General features: G+C 32.0%; 4 protein-coding genes and 1 long non-coding RNA gene across 9 annotated transcripts; 2 read left to right on the top strand and 3 right to left on the bottom strand.

Annotated features, from left to right (window-relative positions):
• The first annotated feature begins 395 nt into the window (after positions 1-395).
• Positions 396-3,843, top strand: LOC123192515. 3 transcript variants are annotated; one of them, XM_044605097.1, is made up of 7 exons: positions 396-959; positions 1,501-1,556; positions 1,925-1,978; positions 2,119-2,174; positions 2,423-2,479; positions 2,755-3,178; positions 3,485-3,843. In XM_044605097.1, the coding sequence occupies exons 1-6, from the start codon at positions 714-716 to the stop codon at positions 2,823-2,825; spliced, it is 540 nt and encodes a 179-aa protein (XP_044461032.1). In that variant the 5' UTR covers positions 396-713; the 3' UTR covers positions 2,826-3,178; positions 3,485-3,843. The 3 variants fall into 3 exon arrangements, with proteins under 3 accessions (XP_044461032.1, XP_044461033.1, XP_044461034.1); XM_044605099.1 differs by having other exon boundaries at positions 402-959; positions 1,501-1,542; positions 2,111-2,174; XM_044605098.1 differs by having other exon boundaries at positions 2,755-3,843.
• On the bottom strand, positions 3,239-4,270 carry LOC123192516. Its single transcript, XR_006496891.1, has 2 exons — positions 4,163-4,270; positions 3,239-4,028 (listed from the first exon to the last, which is right to left on the bottom strand). It is a non-coding gene; the product is annotated as an uncharacterized LOC123192516 (long non-coding RNA).
• A 1,199-nt stretch (positions 4,271-5,469) lies between these two features.
• On the top strand, positions 5,470-8,775 carry LOC123192576 (protein trichome birefringence-like 33). Its single transcript, XM_044605171.1, has 6 exons — positions 5,470-5,900; positions 5,988-6,204; positions 7,422-7,593; positions 7,689-7,888; positions 7,967-8,125; positions 8,220-8,775. The coding sequence occupies exons 1-6, from the start codon at positions 5,717-5,719 to the stop codon at positions 8,557-8,559; spliced, it is 1,272 nt and encodes a 423-aa protein (XP_044461106.1). The 5' UTR covers positions 5,470-5,716; the 3' UTR covers positions 8,560-8,775.
• A 2,584-nt stretch (positions 8,776-11,359) lies between these two features.
• On the bottom strand, positions 11,360-12,549 carry LOC123192654 (abscisic acid receptor PYL4-like). Its single transcript, XM_044605285.1, has one exon. The coding sequence runs from the start codon at positions 12,308-12,310 to the stop codon at positions 11,711-11,713; it is 600 nt and encodes a 199-aa protein (XP_044461220.1). The 5' UTR covers positions 12,311-12,549; the 3' UTR covers positions 11,360-11,710.
• Positions 12,550-17,577: 5,028 nt separating this feature from the next.
• LOC123230338 (dehydration-responsive element-binding protein 2A-like) lies at positions 17,578-19,955 on the bottom strand. 3 transcript variants are annotated; one of them, XM_044656522.1, is made up of 2 exons: positions 19,604-19,955; positions 17,578-19,132 (listed from the first exon to the last, which is right to left on the bottom strand). In XM_044656522.1, the coding sequence occupies exons 1-2, from the start codon at positions 19,627-19,629 to the stop codon at positions 18,031-18,033; spliced, it is 1,128 nt and encodes a 375-aa protein (XP_044512457.1). In that variant the 5' UTR covers positions 19,630-19,955; the 3' UTR covers positions 17,578-18,030. The 3 variants fall into 3 exon arrangements, with proteins under 3 accessions (XP_044512457.1, XP_044512458.1, XP_044512456.1); XM_044656523.1 differs by having other exon boundaries at positions 17,578-19,108; positions 19,604-19,954; XM_044656521.1 differs by having other exon boundaries at positions 17,578-19,171; positions 19,604-19,953.
• Positions 19,956-20,687: the final 732 nt, after the last annotated feature.

Raw genomic sequence — 20,687 nt, 5'->3', positions numbered from 1 at the left:
AGACTTTCTCTATGAAGATATATGAAGAATTGTAACAGAAGGTTTAGCAGGGACTAGCAGAATTGATTGGTCTCTCTATCTATTGCATCTTGTATGCCATCCAGAATTAAGACGAAGCAGTTAATATAAGTGGCATTTTTCTCTGGCCTCAGATACCAAACCATCATTAATTAACATTGATGAACGACAATTTCATTACTATGGCCTCAAATTTCTATATACAAATAATAAATATAAATTATTCCTGCAGAGGGACTGTATATATAAAAAAATATGAGTTTAAGTCTTTGAAAATTAAATTTTTGACTTATTTAGTTTAACAGATTGGGTTTTATTTTAATCAGTGTAATTGATTCAATTATTCAAAAATGATATTTGGTTCAGTTTTTCAATGTAACTGATTTAGTTTTTCAAAAGTGATGTTCTCCTAGAGTGTCGATCTGGTTCAGATAAGATCCCTCTTAATCTCAAATTCAAAAGGAGCAATTTGAGCCATATCGTTTCTTTGAATTCTACGAGCACTCAAAGGGGTAATTTTAGGCGTGCCAAAAGTCTCTTGCAACTGTGAGTTTTCTACAGTTTAAGCAGTGAAAAAACAACTAAAACTTAAACAAGTCATGTCGTTAATTGTTTTCTTCGTCAGTGCCATTCCCATCTCGGTCTTCTTCCCGAGTCCTTGTCTTTCTGCAACAATGAGATAGTCATAAAATAATATGTCAGGAAAAAAGGTTAAACAAATACCTCCGAAAAAGAATCTTAGCTCGTTGGTTTCAGTGGTGAAGATGGGAGGCGATTTGTTAAAATGGTTTCTCATAATTCCATTAACTCTTATTCTTCGTCGTGTTAACTCGGTCCCCTCCGTCTGTGAACTCAGTTTCACCGACCATGACAAGCGCATTAACTACAGCTTGGCCACTCCTCTCGCTATGTTCCCTCATGGTGTCCTGAGTGAAGACGGGGTGCGTATTTTCTCTCTATATAGTGTTGTAATTTTGTTTTTTGATCTGGGCAGTTTTTATTTTGCACGAAATGTGATTTCCAGCTAAATGAAATTGGACTCAACGTAACTCGTTGTTTTTGTTATCTTTTTACTTTGTTAGTAGAACGGGAATCATTTGTAGATAGGTTCCCTTTCTTAATGATTAAAATAATTTTGTAATTAAAAATTCTTTTGATGTGATTTGCAAGAGTTATTGGCATAAAAACTATTGCAATTAATTAGTTGATTTTTTCTTTTTTGGTCAATGCTCGCTGGTTCAGCTTGTTGGATCTCTAGTGACTTTGTAGGATTGTAGAGTTGAAAAATAATTAAAATAAAATGATTCTGTGCTTTTTAAGTTTGAAGGTTAGTCCAATGGTCAGTCTCCAACCTGAGGTGGGTTTACGGAATTTATACTCAATCAACAAATGGATAATTGAATAGTATTGGGTTTTGTTTTAGAGTATTTTTAGTGAGGCAGATGTGATTTAATTGAAATGCATTTATGTAATTGCTGCAGGTTCTATAAGGTGGCCATGAATGAGACTGTGCTCTGGTTTCAGGTTGGCTCCATCAGGTCACATTTTATTTCTTTGTTGTATTAGTGATTTTTATTACAAGCTTTCTTCCATATATTTTGGGCTGTCAAACTGCTCTTCCTTGTTTGATTCCTATGTGCTTATGGGAAAATACCTGAGTGGCTCTTGTGAAAGATAATGGACTTGTTCATGTTAACTTAATTAAGTTGTGAATTTTGATGGTTCAGTGCTGCAATGGATTGTACTAGAACCTTGTGGAATTTAGGCTCAATGGCTTTTAGATTAGAGTTCAAATGCCATGGTTGGTCCAGCTAGATGATGGCCTTTTATAGACAATTATTCACTTGATATGGTTTTACTTATGGTTGATTCATGATGATTTTGTTTTCTTTGTTTTTTGGAGCAGCTTTGCGACGAGATGTTATTTAATCATGACCCACCTAGATGTGTTGACTGCTTGGTAATTCCTTTTGGAATCTTATTAGAACTATAATCTTAATATTGATGAATTTAAGTAGGCTATAATGAGTGTGTTATTCATTATTGATTCACTCATTTCATGTCTTGTTTTGACTCTCTCTTGATTTTGTAGAACTGCAGGGGCCCATCATGCTGTGGATCAGAATGTAGTGCACTTGTGGCGAACAACATCGGTGGTAAAAGAATTATATTTTAATTTTGGGATTTCAATTAAATTTCTTAGTGGTAGAATCAATGAAGAATGGGAAAGTGATGTGAAGAGTTGTAAATCACAAAAACATAACATGACTCAATATATTGTCTACCTGGATGCTCTCCTTTTAGATTTATTGGGTCCTTTTACTGTTGGAACATGACAGACAGTATTCTAGAGTTAGAGATAAACATTCTTAGGATTCTAACAGAATCTTTGTGATATATTCAGGTTATGATGCATGCACTGCTATTGGGCTTGTATCACACACAAATATAAAGGTTATGGGTAAGGTCTATATGCCCCTATCTATCTTTTTGGGCCATCTCTTCAGTCTTACCAAAAAAAATTGATGCTTCTTTTTTTAAAATTCTGTGCACGATTTCCTGTAGTGCATTTTAGTAATGCATAATCTGTTCTCTAAAAAGTTTGCTTATAGCATTATGTGTAAATTTGTGTATGTCTATATTTTTTCATCTCTTTTGATGTCATGGCTTAAGTAGATAGTTTATTTATTGATTTCTGGCATACTAATGATTGCTCTATTATTGTGAAAATAACAGATAATAAGAATCCACACATGGGTGTCATTGTTTCTATGTCAACTATTGGCCAAAAGCATAATATTGTATGATGGTAGTCAGATTTATATGTTATTCCTGATTGCCGGTTGTGTTTATTTTATTGTAAATTTTTCCCTTAATATTGCTTTCCTCACATTTGATATAAATTTCTTCTGATTTTCTTTTTGTGCCTTGTGGAGTGAATGCATCATTCTTGTATGAGCAGGAAATTAATTCTCTTGCCTACAGATATTGATAGTAGTACATGTACAGCATACATGTTTTATATAATATGTGAGACAGATCAGACCCTTGGCATCTATATGTGCAGTATATGTGTTATTCTAATTTTGCTCTTCTCCTCTAACTACTTCAGGCAATTCCAAACTTGGATACTTGGGTCAGCTTACCACACAGAACACAGGTTCTCTTTCCTTTTCTTGTAATTTATATAACTTGAGCTGGTGTTATGGGAAGGCAAAACTTGAAATTGAAATTCAAATATTGTGCTATGCATGTAATCTTAGCCTTTAACAAAACTACTGTTACATGGGAGCAATATCATAGGGTAATATGGATATTTTAGTGGTCGGGAGGAACAAAACCAATGCAACTACCAGATCAATTGTTGTGATTTTACATGTTTTATATTCAATTTCTATATCTATAAAACTTGATTGTGGCACTTATTAATGTTATAATTATGTGAGCTGTTCTCCTGTCCTTGCAGAGTTTTTTTTCATCTTTGGTATGGAGATTTAGAGGACCTTCTGAAGGCAATCGAAGCTCTTATTCTCGTGCCAACTTTTGAGCAAATTACAAGCTTGCTCTTGATGTAGTCAATATATCAATTTTGAGATATCTCAGTCCTGCAATGCAATATCTGCCAGCCAAGTGCAGTTATGCATCTGGGCACTATTCTACAGTTTAGCTTGATTGCTTTATCATGGCAGATTCTTAGTGTTGGCTGCCACATTTCTGTATGATTTGTTTGGTTAAAAAGAACAATTGTTTACTAATCATTTAATTGTAGTCTGTTAAAATGTTGACTAGAAAAAAGTGTTACCAATATAGTTTCATTTCCCTTCTGAACTTTTTGTTAGATAGACATTGATCGAGTTTTACCTGTTGGTGACCATTTTTCTGCTGAATGACCTGAGTTTCTGAAGCTTGATCATTACATCATGCCTGGAGAGTCGGGTAAACCATAAAATCTACAGCTTGAAGTTGATGGGAGAAAGAAGTTAAAATCTACCTTCCATGCAATCCACTTCCTATAATGTGAAATGTGTAAGAACTTATCAATTATATGAGGACATATCATCTGTATACCTATTTGTGTATTCAAAAGTGTATGTACATAGTTTATTGTAATCAAAACTATGGCTAGAGTAACAATGTAGCATACCTCTGCAGTTTCCCTTTCCCTTTTCCTTTCTGATGTGAAGGGTTTCAAGTGGTTCAGCATATTATGCGGGAGTTTCTTTCTGGGAAGAGCTGAATGGCCACATTCAGAGGCTGGTCCTCCCTTTATACATGTCACCTGATATCAGCTGTTGGAAATTAAATTTAAAATGTCATTTAATTCAATGTTAATTGTTGGTTCCATTCAAACCAACCCTTCATCTGCAAGTCATAAAAAATGGTTACTGCTGATAAATTTGTAATTGAAATTTCGTCAACCAGCCGTCTATCAACAGATCAACTACTCCATTGCTCAGAGAAAGAAAGCGACCACTTAAAATAAATAATTAAGCACCCAAAATCTCACACTTTAACAACTAGTGCTCACATCTTTGACATCTTCAATTAATTAATTAAATAATTAATTAAATTAAACATGTTCTTAAATTTTTAATTACTCATGTCTAACTTTTAATTTCAGCCATTGAATCAAGAAAATTAATTCTTAAGACAGATCATGCATCATCTTAAGAACTAATGCAGGATAATTAGAAAACAAACACAAAACAACAATCACAATTTGCCAAATGCATTTTTTATTTATCTTTTACGAAGTAGTTATACACTTATTATATTAAATATAGTAGTTGAAGATTCCAAAGATTAGTAAAATTGGTAAAATACTATAACTTTTAAGAAGAAAGTTTGAGTTCAAAATTTCGAGTCTTTATCATGTTTGTGACTAGTTACGCTACTTCAAAGTTTAACTATCTAACCAAGTCAGACCAGATTCTCTCTATTTATAATGTAACCATTAATATGTATTTCCCAATTTTAAAACATCTTATCTATGAAACCAAGAGGCAACTAATGAGGATTCTTAAGCATATAATAAAATAAGTAATCTTCGGTGGGTGAGGTTATTAGGGAAAATGAAGAAATTAACATGTGCGAGGCAACAACTTGAAGCTGATGTGATACCAAATACTTACCTAAAACCCATTAAAAAAAAAAAAAAAGGAAAAAACATAATTCAAGCTGGCCACTCTTTTCCAATAAAGGCTTTGCAGAAATTATGAAGCATAGAAAATGATTTGAAACCTTTCTAAGAACTTCACTTAACTTAGAAGCCAAGTGAAATAATAGCTTCATTAACAATCATTCAGGGGCACCCACTACACTTTTTCACCACTCAAAACAATTATTTGAAGCATTAACATTCAGCAGTTGGATTAATCAATAAATTACTGATTAAGCTTTAATCTTGAATCTAATTGCCAAAAATGACCTTAATTAGCTTTTATTCAATATCATGGTGGTAAATATCTCCAAACAAATCAAAACAGCTACAACAGACAAATCAAACAAGAACTAAGATTAAAGACATCTTTTTGTATATTATATTTTTTAGTGATTTCTTCAACCTAAACTCTTCCTATATTAGTTCAGATAAAAGAAGCACTAACAACAATTCTCCTTAAACCCTCCACCATTTTTGTTTTTTCTGCTTCTTCTTCTTCTCCTTCTGCATGTCTCTACATTTTTACAGATTAACAATATGAAGCCTCCTTTGCATTGTTCTTCTTCTTCTAATTATAATGCCCTCAGAAAAACTCGTTTCTCTCCTTTTCTCTTCGCCTTACTCACTTTCATCGTCTTTGTTGTCATCCTCTATGGCGAAGACTTCATGTGCATCTTTGGCCAGCCCGAGCCTCTGCCCGGCCGACCCATCTCCGCCGCCAGTGAGTCCATTTTTATTACTATTAGTAACTTTTTAAGAATTATGTGCCTACTGTTGGTCGACTGATTTGGTTTTGTTTTTTGGTTAGGGAAGAAGCTGGTGAAGCTACCATTCGCTATAGGGAAGACCGAGGAAGGGTGTGACGTCTTCAGCGGGAGGTGGGTGCGGGACGAGTCGACTCGGCCGCTTTACGAAGAATCGGAGTGTCCGTATATACAGCCACAGCTAACTTGTCAAGAACATGGACGGCCTGATAGAGATTATCAGTACTGGAGATGGCAGCCTCACGGCTGTGATCTTCCCAGGTTAGTTGCCGACAACTTTAAAAAGACCATTAATTATGAAACTGTTCAACAATTTAAAATTTTTTTTTAAGGTGTTCAACAATTTAATTACTTGATAAATTGATTATATGTTTCGGAAAGCTTCAACATTCTGAACAAATCGTAAGTTTCAAGAACGAATGAAATGAACTCTTCTGTGGTTTGGCTTTGGTAAGGTGGCGTGACGGCACGCCGGCAGCGGCTGATGCTGCATGGTTAGAGGTTAGTTTAGTTACGTGGCCATTACTGGTAGATGGCTGGTTGCTATTACCACCATGTCTTATAGTGGGACCCACTCTCTTTTTAACAAATAACATCACCGCGTAGGGTTTATACCACATCCTACCGTATATTATTTGCATTATTTGATATAATATAATAAGTAATACTATGTGTACCCATTTTGAGTACACAAATATATACACACGCATATGTGTCATCATATGATTGGTTATTGTTTTATTCTTAATTTAAAATCATCAAATCAAATGATGACACATATAAATGTGTATATATTTGTGTATTTAAAGTGGGTACACATAGTTTTATTGTAATATAATATAAAGCCGGCCGTAGCCTCTTCGGAGTGGTCGCCGGAAAATGCCAATTAAAAAAGTCGAACCTCAAAGGAAAAATATAATATCTTAAACTTGGAGTGAAAAATTTTATTAATTTTTAAAATTAAAAAAATAAAATTTTAATTATTTTTAAATTTTTAATTAAATGAAAATTTTATTTTTAATTCTGTTTAAAATTTTGTAAATAAGAGTTTAAAAATACACTAAATAGTAAATGGGAATAAATCTTTTAGCCTATAAATAATAAAACTATGTTTTAGATGGATTAAATTAATACAATAAATTCTTTTTCCAACAAATAACAATGGACCCATTGGCAATTTACAGTGAAATGGTTAATTATTATTTCACTAATTTGTGATTAATGGAGTAATAAATGCGCGCTTCATGTGGGGTTGCATTGTGGTGGTACCATAATCTCTGATTTCATTGTCAATTGACCTACCAAGCTGAGCATATTTATTAGTAATATCAAGCTAAAATAATAAGCAAAGTTATTTTCACTCGTCTTTGCCAGTTGTACGTACTGAGTATTATTTACCTATTGAACATTCAACTCCGCAAAGACTGTTTATTAATTAGCTTAATTATGATTACTGATCGATGTTGATATAATTACAGTTTTAATGCAACATTAATGCTGGAAACACTTCGAGGAAAGAGAATGATGTTCGTTGGTGACTCATTGAATCGTGGGCAGTATGTTTCCATGGTGTGTCTTCTTAACAGAAACATTCCTGAACATGCCAAATCCATGGAAACCTATGGTTCTTTAAATGTCTTCACGGCCAAGGTGACGACGACACCTTAATCAATAGCTTTTATTTCACTTTGATTAATTAATATCTTCTGTATTGATTTGTATATCTATGTATGTGTTATGATCAGGACTATAATGCAACAATTGAGTTCTACTGGGCGCCATTTCTTCTTGAATCAAATTCGGACGACGCTGTGATTCATAGAATATCTGATAGGATTGTTAGAAAAGGTTCCATCAATAAGCATGGCCGCCATTGGAAAGGAGTCGATATTTTAGTCTTCAATACTTATCTATGGTGGATGACCGGCCTTGACATGAAAATATTGTACCTTCTTCTTCTTCTTCTTCTTCTCATTGCTCATAACTTGTTATTCTGTTAATTCATTTTTACTTTGTTATACAGAAAGGGATCTTTCGACGACCAGGAGAAAGAAATTGTGAAGCTTTCAACTGAGGACGCTTACCGAATGGCGATGAAAAGTTTGCTCAGATGGGTGAAGTTGAACATGGATAGAAAAAAAACCAGAGTCTTTTTCGCCAGCATGTCACCCTCTCATGCAAAGTAAGTCAAATTAAAATCACATTTTCTTCTCTTATTTTTTAACACACTGACTGCCAAAACTTTGATTGCTAATTAATAGTTTGAAGTTTTGCAGGAGCATAGATTGGGGAGGTGAACCAGGGATGAACTGCTACAATGAAACGACATTGATAGAAGACGAAAACTACTGGGGTTCAGATTGTAGAAGAAGCATAATGGAGGTGATTGGAGAAGTGTTCAGTCAGTCAAAGTATCCCATTACATTCCTCAACATAACACAGCTCTCAGGTTATCGAAAGGATGCGCACACATCGATTTACAAGAAGCAATGGAGCCCTTTGACGCCTGAGCAGAAAGCTAACCCTGTCAGCTATGCTGATTGTGTACATTGGTGTATGCCAGGCCTTCAAGATACCTGGAATGAGCTCTTGTTTGCCAAGCTATTTTATCCTTGAAATATCTGTAAAATATAACCATCCCATTTCTCACATATGCTGAATCCTCTCGGCTAATGAATTCAAGACAAGAGGAGTCTAACCTTCTTCATTGCAACTCAAAGATAAAATCAAAGTGAAGAAAAAAAAGAAAGAAAGAAAGAAAGAAATCTGTGTAAAATAAAAGTGTGATTGTTGCAAAGGATATTTGGTTAATAGATTCTGAGATTGGATTGATTTGTTTTTTCTTAAAATAAAAATACTCCAAAAAATGATAAACCCCAGCTCATTGCGCGAGGCCCATTTGTACTGTTTGTGGCTAAGAGCAGGCCTTTTAAACTGCTCCATCTAAAGCAGGTCTGTTCATGGGCCTAAAGACCATATAAAACCTTTTTACTTGGGATTCTACAAGTTTTATCACTCAAATTATCTTTCGAAGACTGAGATTTTGATATTTCGTTGTCTTTGATTCCAATATGAAATTTTGATTCAGAAGCAATAGAAATGGTGAACATAATACATAGCTTACAAGAAAGAACACCAAATAATAATTAAATTAAAACTAAATATAGCATTAACATTTGAATATCACTCAGACTAGCCGCATCAAAAGTCTTATCCAAACTCAAAATTCAAACTCTGATTAGTGTTAATTATTTATCTAATCAAGTATTAAGGTGACAAAATTAGCCTAATGAAATCACGATGCTTTTAAAAGAACCCAACCTTTGTCTCCAATTTGAAAACAAATTAAGCCATAGAGAGGGCATGGCAACAACATATATATGACATCGATTTAATTATAGATCAGTTGAATCTTCTCTTAATTATTGATATGCTAGTTCAAGATAGATTTGATAATACTTTGACCAAATGTCTCCTCCATGCCATAAATTATGGAAAAAAAATTGCCCAAAAGACTTATTCTCATCCAAAGTTTAGTCCATTGATAATGTTTCACCCGTTAGTTTTAAAAAATTTAAATACTGAACTATCATTATTTGAGAGTTTATATCCATGATTATAACAATATTGGTTTTAAAAGAATGGTTCGATAAAATGTGTGCGAAAATAACACGGAGTATGTCCTTAGAAATACAACAAGAGGCCTTGAGAGATTATTGTATTTTATGAAAGTTTCTGTGTTTAATTTATGATGAAACTAGTCTAATCTTGAGAATTAAATAAGGGTAGTTACCATTCAATTTCTTCTTATATTTAAAATTTATATTTAAAGAATAACTTTTTAATAAATTATTAATAAAAATTAAGGATTGAGAATTAGTAAGACATGAAATTATTGCTTTTCTTCCAGGGTAGATGGTATAAAGGGAATGTGAATTGGCAAATAACTTTATATGGGTAAGGAATATCTATTAGTAGAACAAAGCAGAAGATGTAATTGTTGGTTAAAAAATCTAAATCTATATTTGTTAATTTTAAAACATCTAAATACCTATTTATTTGTTAAAATTTATTATTATAGTTAAGCGTAAATATGTGATTTAATTAAAAATATTAAAAAATTATCATATTTCTCTCTTAATTTAAAAATCTATCAATTTTCTCTTACCAAAGTTTGAAAACTTACCTTTTTTCCCATAGGGTTTCATTTTTACTTATCTTTTTTGGTGAGCTTTCTTCGGCTTACTTTGCATAGATGACCACCAATATCAATTGGAATGGATGGCCTGAAGATCGACATTTCTTAAAACTTCATCGACCCATCTTCGTGATAAAGATTGATGTGAAACGCCAATCTTCAACATCCTTCGTCTTCTGAAAACACCGATTATCAATGTGTATTTGAATTTTTTAAACCTTATGTGGAAAAGTTTGAGAATACACTAAAGCTTGGTTGGGAATAAGTCTTTTGGCCTAATAAGAACTACAAAAGTTGCCTTGTGGATGATAAATTTGGAAAATTTAATGACAGTCTATATGATACAATCCCATATTAAAGTCCACACTTGTTCTAAGGGAATCTTAACAGCTGTCCAAACAAGAATTTTCTCGGAAATTACAACAATTGCGAAAGCCTGAAAGTAACTTCTACAAAATTTGAACGAGGAAGCCAAATCAAGTAAAGATGGAGATGGAGACAAACGAACCAATGGAGTCGGCATTTTATTATCATTATTTGCATTCAATAAAGATGGAGGATAACGAAAAGCTTGCCCACTTGCATACCAAGTTGCTTCACCGTCCTTTTCCAATTACACAAACACAAATAATACAGAGAGAGAATATAAACACAATCAAAGGAAGAAAATTCAATAAATCAACTTGCCTTGTTTTATAAAAGAAAAAGAAAAGTTTTTTAAAGTCAAGTTGCCTTGCAGCTGTTTGATGTTCTTCTCCATTTTTATCGCTATTCAAGCATTCCTTCCCTCCACGAGTTCATTATTATAAAGAATTCCCAATTAGGGTTCCTTTTTAAAATGGCCTGGCTGATTCATTCTTTTCATGTATTTCCTTAGTTCATTATTACCAACATCCACAAGAGATTACAAAGAAACCCGCCCACGGAATAATCATATGTACTACTTGTCATTTTTATACTATAATCTTCATTCAAAATATATTTAACAAATTGAGATTTTATAATCAAATTAAATTGAAATTACAAGACAAATATGTGACATTTCTTTAGATGAATCTCACATCAGCAAAACAGAAGAGATTTATTAGATTTGTATATACATCATATATCAGCAAAATATGAAAGATATGTTGAATTAATATATGTATCTCATATTGTTTGTGATGGATTGTGCGTTAGACAATATTTTAGCAATAAATCAAATTATTGAACAAGAGATATTATAAAATATATAAACCTAATTCTCGTGTTATTATGATAAATATTTTCGGAAATTACATACAACAAGAACAGGTGGAAGGGGAAACATCAAAGTAATTATATACTAAAAGGTAATTAATTAATTATAATTCACAATAAAGTATCTTTAATCTCCCTCCCCTATGAACTCAAACAAACAAAGAGCAAAATGAAGCTATTACATATACCATATCATTTAAGTGTGACCTAGAAAAAACTGATATATAATTTCCAATAAGATTTATTTGAAGATCAAATCAATCCGACCCATATTGGAAACAAAAAATATTAAAAACAAGTTTAATCATAATTAATTATTGTTAATTATGATTAGGGCTTGTTATTTCGAGCCATTTTCTCAGCAATCTGAGCCAAAGACTGTAAGTTGCACCGTATGATAGTATCAACAAACGTACACGTGTCCTCCCCGGTATTCCCCGGCGGTATGTCGACGACGTACGATTCCACGACGATCGTCGCAGTCCCACATGGAGAGGTATGTAGCGTTGTGACGGAGCGGTAGTTGTTGAGCCTGTGGTCGCCGCCGACCACACTGAAGCTCAAAACTTGATGTTCATCGTCTAGAATCTCGAGCCTTTCGGTGCTGTTGACTGCGGGGAGTCCGGAGACGACGTGGACCTCACGCAGAGTCCCCACGTGACCATCGCCAACAATGACGTGGCAGCTCTTGACGAAGTGTTTATAAGCCTGTGGGTTATCGAAACGCCTCACCACCGACCAAACCGTCGACACCGACGCGTTTATCGCCTGGACAGCGTACGAACAGCACTGGTTCGGCCCCACCGTATGTTTGTGGTAACGTGGCAACATCTCCGGCACCTGAAAATCACAACATTTCTGGGATATCTGTTTCTGCAGTGGCCCTACAGTGGCGGCAATGCTTCTATGAACCTGTAAAGAAGAAGGCATATCTCGTTTTTCTTTGTTTCTCTTGTGTTTTTGCTTTCAGTTTGTTAGTTTGGTGACTTCGATGAACGGTTATATGAAGAAAGAAAGAGAGAAGAAGGGTTAGGGATTGGATGTCAAGTTGCATTAAAATGGCGTTTGTGTGAGTGATTTGAGAAGATAAATTGAGAGGAAAATGAGGATAATGCAAGTGGATGAGCAAGTTGCAGGTTCCTTTCTTTGGACTACGTTTTGGTGAGATTGAAAATATCTACAAGCCTGCCATGCGACTTTGTTTATGGCATGTTGTTTAATATTTAATTGCTTAATTTTTTATTAAAAAATAAATAAAAGGTTATCACAAACATTATCTTATTTTATAATTATTGATAGGAATAAATAATTATTTTATTTGAATAAATATAATAAAAGAATATTAAAATATTTTTTTATTAAAATATCTTTATGTATAATTATTTTAAAATATTCTCATATTACTTGTTTATTAATTAAAAATGAGGGTATTTCTATTCCTAAAAATTAATAAATTAGAAATATAAAAGGTAACATGTGGAAGACTAAATCATATCTAATAAATAGAATATAAGAAAGTGGTATATAAGTGTTGTGGATTGGACCTTAACACAAGCTAATTGATTTTATGTCATTTGAGTTTCAATATTCACACTTGTAAATCCAATATATATTTTCGACATAATATTAGAGTACGAGCTAAATGAGAGGCCTAACAACTAAAGTATTCATAAATACAAATTATAACACATCCAACCAAAAACTGATTGAGTCAATGGTAGGTCTAACAGTTTAGGTGAGAGTGGTATATAAGTGCTATGGATTGAACCTTAATATAAGTTAGTTGATTTTGTGTAATTTGGATTTCAATCTTTACACTTGTAAGTCTAATATATATTTTTGACATAACAAAATCAAGATTAATTTAGTAATATTTTAATATATAATATGAATGCAATTCGATTACCTTTATATTATCTTCTGCATCATATTAATAATGTAAAATTATTGAAATCTTTTATTTATGGACAAATGAAACAATATAATATTATAAATCTTTTATTATTAGACAAACCAAATAATAAAATGTTAGTAATAAAAAATAATATATTATGAGAGTTACCAAACAACCCATTAATTTTTTTTTTCTATTTAAATTAATTTACTCTCACAACCTTGTAGATTATTTATTATTAATATTTAATTTAGGTTATATTAAATTTCAATGACGTCGAAATCGGGTCTTAGGACTTCACTATCATCTATATATTACCAAGATTTTCATTATCTTATAAAAATATTTTACCATCATAGTGAGGGTAAAAAAAAAAACCCTTTTGATCATTGAAGTTATATATTAATTAATTAACAGGCTTATCGCATGCACATTTTGAATATCTAATCAAATTAAAAAATGTCTTGCCCTTGGAAAAAATCAATGTGTTTCCTTTGAAATTTGGTGCACCATTCTTAAGAATTAGTCCATTGAATTCTTCCTTAATTTTTTAGGGATTTAAAGTCAACAATAATCGACTGTATAATTTGATACTGATATTGGAAACTGTATGATTAATTAGGCTCCCAATTGGCCAGTTTTCTATATTAAATATGGAAAAATGAGGCTGCATGGTTCAGACTGGAAACAGGATTATCAGTTGCAGACTTGCCTTCTCTCACCAGCTTTCAAGTTGCAATATTTTGTAACTTTTATTGATTCTTCAATTTTAAAATCTTCCCCAATCCATATTTTCTTTGTCAATAAAAAAAATACAAAATATGGTATTTAATTATAAGATTATTTCTCACAATCTGAATGTGGGTCTCTCTCAATGCCCAACTGGGTAAGATTTCTACAGTTTGAAATAATTTTTGCACCTTTTTAGTGTTTCTTCTTTCCCCTTGGGCCATTCTTTTTCTTCCCATCTCACCAACTTCTATCAACTTGGTCTTTTTTTTTTGGTTGGAAAGTTGGATACTACTGTATTCACTTTATGATATTTTAATAACGCCCTTCAAATCTTTCAGTTTATACTTTATACTTTATAAGATTATCATACGATTCATCAAACTTACGATGATGAATAATCAACATCCTCAAACTGCCCTTCACCAGAGCCTGCAAATCATTCCATTGGTTGTCGTCTTAAATAGTCAAATTTATTTACATGTTCCTCTCAATGATCATCTTAATAAATTTACCTACATTTTTGTCTCAATATTTGTGTTTTAGTTCAATTTTTAGAGATTATGTTAGAGTGGCAAAGATTGAAGATACGTATTTTCTTTAGATTGTCAAGCATATTACTAATGATTTAGAGATAATTTTGTTAAATTAACTCGACCGTTGACTTATGTCTTTCCTTGAAAGATACCTCAATCTTAATGATTCCTTATGACTTGTAATTTATAAAATATTTTGACAATTCTACGCTTTTTAGAATGTTTTTAGAAAACCATTTTGTCTCCTATCATGTCGGAAAACAAGTTTAAATTTATAAATTTGATTTCAGTCATAAAATTGATCCAACAAAAACCCGAGACATCGAAAATCAAGAATTCTTATTCTTATACCTAAAAGTTCACATTAACATTTGAATATGTTTTGGCTGATGTCTATGAATTTATAGTGTCTTTAGCCGGAAATGTATACCCAAATGTCAATCGATGCTAGGAGAGACAAAAAGTACAATACAAAAAAACCCAGGTGGATTTGAATTTCTAAGGCCTTTAATATTTGTTTGGGGGAATATTTGAGAGAGAGTCTTGACAAGGACGTACATTTTTACGTATTAATTACAACTATATATACTTTACAAATGTATATTAAAATAAGTAAAGGGTAAAGTGTATGTGGCTAGTAATTAACAGGAGAGTGATATTACGTATATATTTTCTCTTTTTATATATAAATAATAATATATTATCATATAATTAAATAATTAAAAATTAAAAATAAATTAATATATAATTACAAAAAAATACATCATAATTTATATCTAAAATTATAGGCATAATTTTTTTATTGTTAACCGAAACATCCATTCATTCATTCATTCTAACTTAACTTATGTTAAAGCAAGTGGAACCAATTGGAATAAGGGAAACAAATCTATGAGGGCCAGCTTATCTAGAAAGATTCCAACTGTTACCTGAATAAAAAACAATGAAGATGTTAAAGAATTTGCCAAGTTGACTCATAATTGCCTACGTTTATTATTAATAATAATGTGCATGGATTATGGCCACAAAACCTAGTCAAGGACAAGAGTCTAGTTGGGACTCAGTGTAAGAGAAAGAAAAGATCAAGTTTTCTACCTTCAAGTTGGATATTTTTTTTTTAAAGTTTTAGGTGTGCCGTTATTAAAAACTTCAACCATATTTTGACATATATATATAAATGGTGATTGGTTAGACTTATGTGTGTGGAACACGAAAATTCTTTTGTAACCAAAAAACATATATTTTTAAGTTTCTAATAAGAAATAAATCATATGGAAGTTTAATTAAGATTTTTAAAAGTTCTTTCTTTAGTACATTTGAGTGTGTATGATCTCATCTCATCTCGTTCTTGTATGTTTGGACAACCAATCGGCGGAAGAGATAGAGAGAGAAACTATCAGAAAGAGAAAAAATATCGAAAATAAGAGATCGTCAAAGAAAGCGTTAGAGGGAGTGATTGAAAAATGAAAAATAAACTCTAAAGATAAATTGTTATTTTTTAAAACTTGACATGAGAAAATTATTACTTTTTACAATTTAGAAAGGGAAATAAGATAAAATTTTAGTTTTTTTTTTAAATGTTATTGTTTAAATAACAATTATTTGGTTTTCAGTAAATAAAGATTCTCATGATAATATATTTTTTATAACTTACGTTACTTTGTTTGATTTGTCAGTTATAAAATATTATGATAATATTCTATTAATAATGGTGATGTGAAAGATAATGTAAGTGATACTCTGATTACTACTTTCACTTTATATATTAAAAAATTATCAAGATAATTTTAATCTTATTATAATTATATTCTTATTTATTAATTTCTTTATTTTTAATTAATATAACAAATAATATAAAAAATATTTTAAAATAATTATTTTCAAAGAAATTTAAGTAAAAGAATATATTAGTATTTTTTTATTACTTTTAAAAAACATAATAATTATTTATACATATAAAATTTTATCAGACATAATAATAATTTATATTTAATAATTTTTTAAATAATATATCTTTAAAGTAATTTTTTAATTTCAGTAGTATAATATTATTTAAATTAAATATCTTTTTATAAGTAATAAATTTAATAAATGGAGGATGAGTATTTAAATTTTTTAAGAGTAGACGAGGGTTTTTGAAAAGAGTAGATCTGCTTGGAAACAAATCCTCTGGCCTGTAAATAAATGATGGTTGAAGGAAATAATGGGCTGCTGTGATTGATGCCTTGTGAAGGGAGACATGGTTGGTGGGACCTATCTTAGGGTCAATATTTCTTAGGTAGATTGTATTTAAATTTTACATTTAGCTGAATTGTTTATTGAAATTCTAATTTTATCCATTATACATTAAATATTGCATTATATTATATGATAAAATTTTTAAAAAATAAAATAATAAAAAAATATAATTGATATATTATTATTTTAAAAAATATTATAAATATATTTAAAATTTTTTATTTACATATTTACTATATTATTATTATTTTTGAAATATATTAATATATATTATATTATGAGATACGTATCATATTATATAATATGTCTAATATATAATATTTTTTATTTATATTATATTATTTTATATATTATATATTATATATTATAAGATACTAATAATTATAATTTTAATTCGTGTGACTAATTACCAACATCATCAAGTCAAGCCATTTTCACACTAGGTGTTTGGTGTCATGAACAGAAAGCAGAGGCAACAGAGTGCTCAGGGTGGCCAGGGCTCTCTTCCACATGCTTTCCAACTAAGGAAATAGGAGAAATTACCAAATTTAATCAAGGGTTTTAAGAAATATGATCATATTTTGAAGGTAGTGTTGGAAATTGGTTAAAAGCCAGAACTTTTTCCTCCGTCTTTTGCACATTCTATCACTTTGATATATTATATAATATATATGAAAATTAAAGGCGAGGAAGAAACAATCAGTGATGAAATCGCTGGCCCTGGGAGTAAACTTTTAGTCCGACTGTTGGCAACAGAAAGCATAAAGTACAAACATAATGCTAAAACATCCATTGCAGCATTAAAACCAAACAAGCAGAAACGCCACTATTGAATAAGAAACCTGACGAACAACAGTTAAACAACCAGAATTTCAAAATTCCTATCCGGTATAGATTACATTGAAATCTTTAACTACTTAATAAGATCACAGCATAAACTGAGTAATACTGTGTATCTACAACAAAGAATTTGTATCTCAACCATTAATAACTTACATAAGCAATCCCCAACCCCATCAGTAATGGCGCAAACAAATATATCGGCTCAGTTCTCTTGTCTAAAACCCTATAGAGAATAAGCACCTTTAGTCCAAAACTAACTCAGTAGCAATTCATTCTGCGGAGCACGTCTATATGGTAGAAAACATCTTCAGTTCATCTTGGACAAGACCTATTAGACATATTAATCACAAATGACCAACACAGATTTTCATATCGGATCAGCTGCAATGCGCATCCAAACTGGGATGTCCTCAGAATCCAGAGTCATTGCTATCCTCTAGTTTCAGGAATTGAAGGCCATAATCTGAAGCCCCCTGTTCTGTATGCAAACCACCAGACATATCCCCAGATTGATTTGACAGCTGGTAAGACAAATCTAATGGCTTCTCACACTGCATATGGCCATAGTGAAGTAGTCCTAGTTGATCATGAGTGTCAAAACTCAACTCATCCACTGGTTCTGGGATGCAAAGAGGATTACTATCTATCATATTCAGCAGATCATTCACATCAAACATCTCATCAATTGGCATATTTTGCCATTCTTGTGCATCCATCCAACAGTAGTCTGCTAGATTCATAGGCTGCTCCTTAAATTCGGGTTGAGAGGCACAAGTAGTACCCAAAGCAGCCTCATCTCTAACTTCTGGCTTCCTATCATACTGTTCATCATCCACAGGTTCCACTTTAGTTTTGGGGTTCTCTGGAGCACTTGACAATTTGACTTCAGGCTCAGTATTGATTCTAGATTCAGCTTCCCTAACATCATTTCTCAACTTATAATCCTCAATCTCAAACCAGTTAGATGTAGTTTTACTTTTGGGTTTCTCTGGAGTATTTGACAATTTGACTTCAGGCTCAGTATTGATCCTAGATTCAGCTTCCCTAACATCATTCCTCAACTTAGAATCCTCAATCTCAAACTGGTTAGATGTTGCGGAGTCAGAATCCTTTGAATACTCATTTGAATTAGAAACATCTCGCAAGTTAAGTCGTGCACCAGAACCATACATTGCCCTGGCAGCTTCATCATAAGCAAGAGCAGCCTTAACAGCAGTGGGAAATGTGCCAAGCCACAACCTCTTTCCCCTGTTTGGCTCCCTGATCTCCGCAACCCACTTGCCCCAAGTCCTCTGCCTCACACCTCTATAATTACACCCTGCATTCTCCGGCCCTCCCTTGCCTTTCATACAGCCCTTCTTCGAGCCCTTTGCAGGAACTTTCCGCACCAGTTTATTCCCACCATCACCAGATTCAATAAGGGCATTATATTGCTTCCACTTTGCGAGAGTCTCGGCCACATTAATGCCGTCTCTCCGCTTCCTTTTCCTGGATAAATCAATGGCACCCACGCTAGAACTTTGATTATTATAGATACCCATATTCAAAAATCTGCACAATGTAATTTATGAAACCTAATAAGACAAAACTAGACTTCAAATCTTGGTATTAGTTTTAGGACTAGGAGATTTCCTAGCGACCAAGTAATCTCTGAATTTCTAATTTAGAAAGATTACTTCATCACCAAGTTACAGAGAAAATATCTATAATAAACAAAAAGAGAACAAAACGAATAGAAACTATATTTTTAAATAACACGATTTTGGCAGTTTCTGGGTAAACCAAGCAGATCAGTGAGAAAACAATCAAACTGAAAAAAGAAAAAATCAAACAAAATTAATCAAATTGAAAGAAATGCTCATTAACCTAAGATGCAAAACCAGAAAATAATTAAAAAACCTAAAAATTTCAAATCACCTCAGAAAATCCCCCAAAAAATAAATTAGAAACCTTCAACAAAAACGAGATAAATAAAAAACATACCTCTCACAACAACTTTGTAGCGTCATAGAGAAGAAGAAACCGTTTCTGAAATTTCAGTAGTATTAGTATTCGTTCTCTCCAACAGCGTTTTCGTTTTTCTCGCTTCTGCTTTCGTTGGGTGAATCTTTTTCAGAGAATTTTTGTTTTAGGGATTTTAGCTTTTCAGAGTGTGCTCAGGACAGAGAAATCTTTCAACGAAAGAACTGTGAGAAATAATATTTATAGCCTTCTCTAGATATTTCTGATAATATATTTTATGGGTGATGACCTGGAGGATTTCTAGTCCTCTCGTGGCGCTTCGGTCTCCGTACTCACGTGATGCGCCGGCGATTTTCGAACCACTAGCCGATATCTATGACTTTTCTTTGTGCCCAAGTAATTCCCAATTTTGGTCACCCTCGTTACTGTTTTGCCCTCGTCTTTCTGGTGGATTCTCGATTCTACCACTCGTTAAATAATAGCACGTGCCAACTGCCAACTGGAGGTGAATGGGTTCAAGCCTGGTCTCTGTTGTAAATTTTGCTTAATTTATTAGGACACAAAAAGAGATTAATAAGTAATTTTCTTTTTCTAGTAAGTAGAAATAATATGATAATTCTATCGAATCTAAATGTTGTTGGTCGGAGAAAAAGTGCCGGAGAAAGAGATATCATCGGAAGACGGAGAGATCAACCATTGTTTTTTGACAAAAATTGAAATCTCATATAAAAGAGAAAATATTATATTTTAAAATTTAATTTTAAAGAAAATTGTTAATTTTTTAAATTAAAAATAAAATGATATAAAATTTTATTTTTTAGATATTATTATTAAATAATAATTTTATTTTTAATCTTAATTAAAAATTTTTTAAAAAGTTTGTCTATAAATTATTATTGAAATTTTTTAAAAATTAAAGAATAAGGCTTATATTTTCACTACCAGATATGGAAATAAGTCTTTCAGCCTGTCAACAATTATAAATCGGCCCGGCAAAATACAATAAAAAATTTAACAAATCATCCAGTGCCACTGGTTGAAAATTTTAACGGTCAGGTAATTCTAAATTTATTATATTAAAATTTTATATTAAATCAATAAAAAA

Source organism: Mangifera indica, chromosome 12, assembly GCF_011075055.1.
Source record: "Mangifera indica cultivar Alphonso chromosome 12, CATAS_Mindica_2.1, whole genome shotgun sequence".
Taxonomy (NCBI): domain Eukaryota; kingdom Viridiplantae; phylum Streptophyta; class Magnoliopsida; order Sapindales; family Anacardiaceae; genus Mangifera; species Mangifera indica.
This window is presented reverse-complemented; position numbering and strand designations above follow the sequence as displayed.

Excerpts from the sequence above, each read along its gene's own strand:
- LOC123192515 (XM_044605097.1), top strand. The coding sequence starts at position 714 with ATGTCAGGAAAAAAGGTTAAACAAATACCTCCGAAAAAGAATCTTAGC. Across the intron at positions 1,979-2,118 it reads CTAGATGTGTTGACTGCTTG|GGGCCCATCATGCTGTGGAT; the intron begins GTAATTCCTTTT and ends GTAGAACTGCAG. Across the intron at positions 2,480-2,754 it reads CACAAATATAAAGGTTATGG|ATAATAAGAATCCACACATG; the intron begins GTAAGGTCTATA and ends TGAAAATAACAG.
- LOC123192576 (XM_044605171.1), top strand. The coding sequence starts at position 5,717 with ATGAAGCCTCCTTTGCATTGTTCTTCTTCTTCTAATTATAATGCCCTC. Across the intron at positions 7,594-7,688 it reads TAAATGTCTTCACGGCCAAG|GACTATAATGCAACAATTGA; the intron begins GTGACGACGACA and ends TGTTATGATCAG. Across the intron at positions 8,126-8,219 it reads ATGTCACCCTCTCATGCAAA|GAGCATAGATTGGGGAGGTG; the intron begins GTAAGTCAAATT and ends GAAGTTTTGCAG.
- LOC123192654 (XM_044605285.1), bottom strand. The coding sequence starts at position 12,310 with ATGCCTTCTTCTTTACAGGTTCATAGAAGCATTGCCGCCACTGTAGGG.
- LOC123230338 (XM_044656521.1), bottom strand. The coding sequence starts at position 19,629 with ATGACGCTACAAAGTTGTTGTGAGAG. Across the intron at positions 19,172-19,603 it reads CTACAAAGTTGTTGTGAGAG|ATTTTTGAATATGGGTATCT; the intron begins GTATGTTTTTTA and ends TACATTGTGCAG.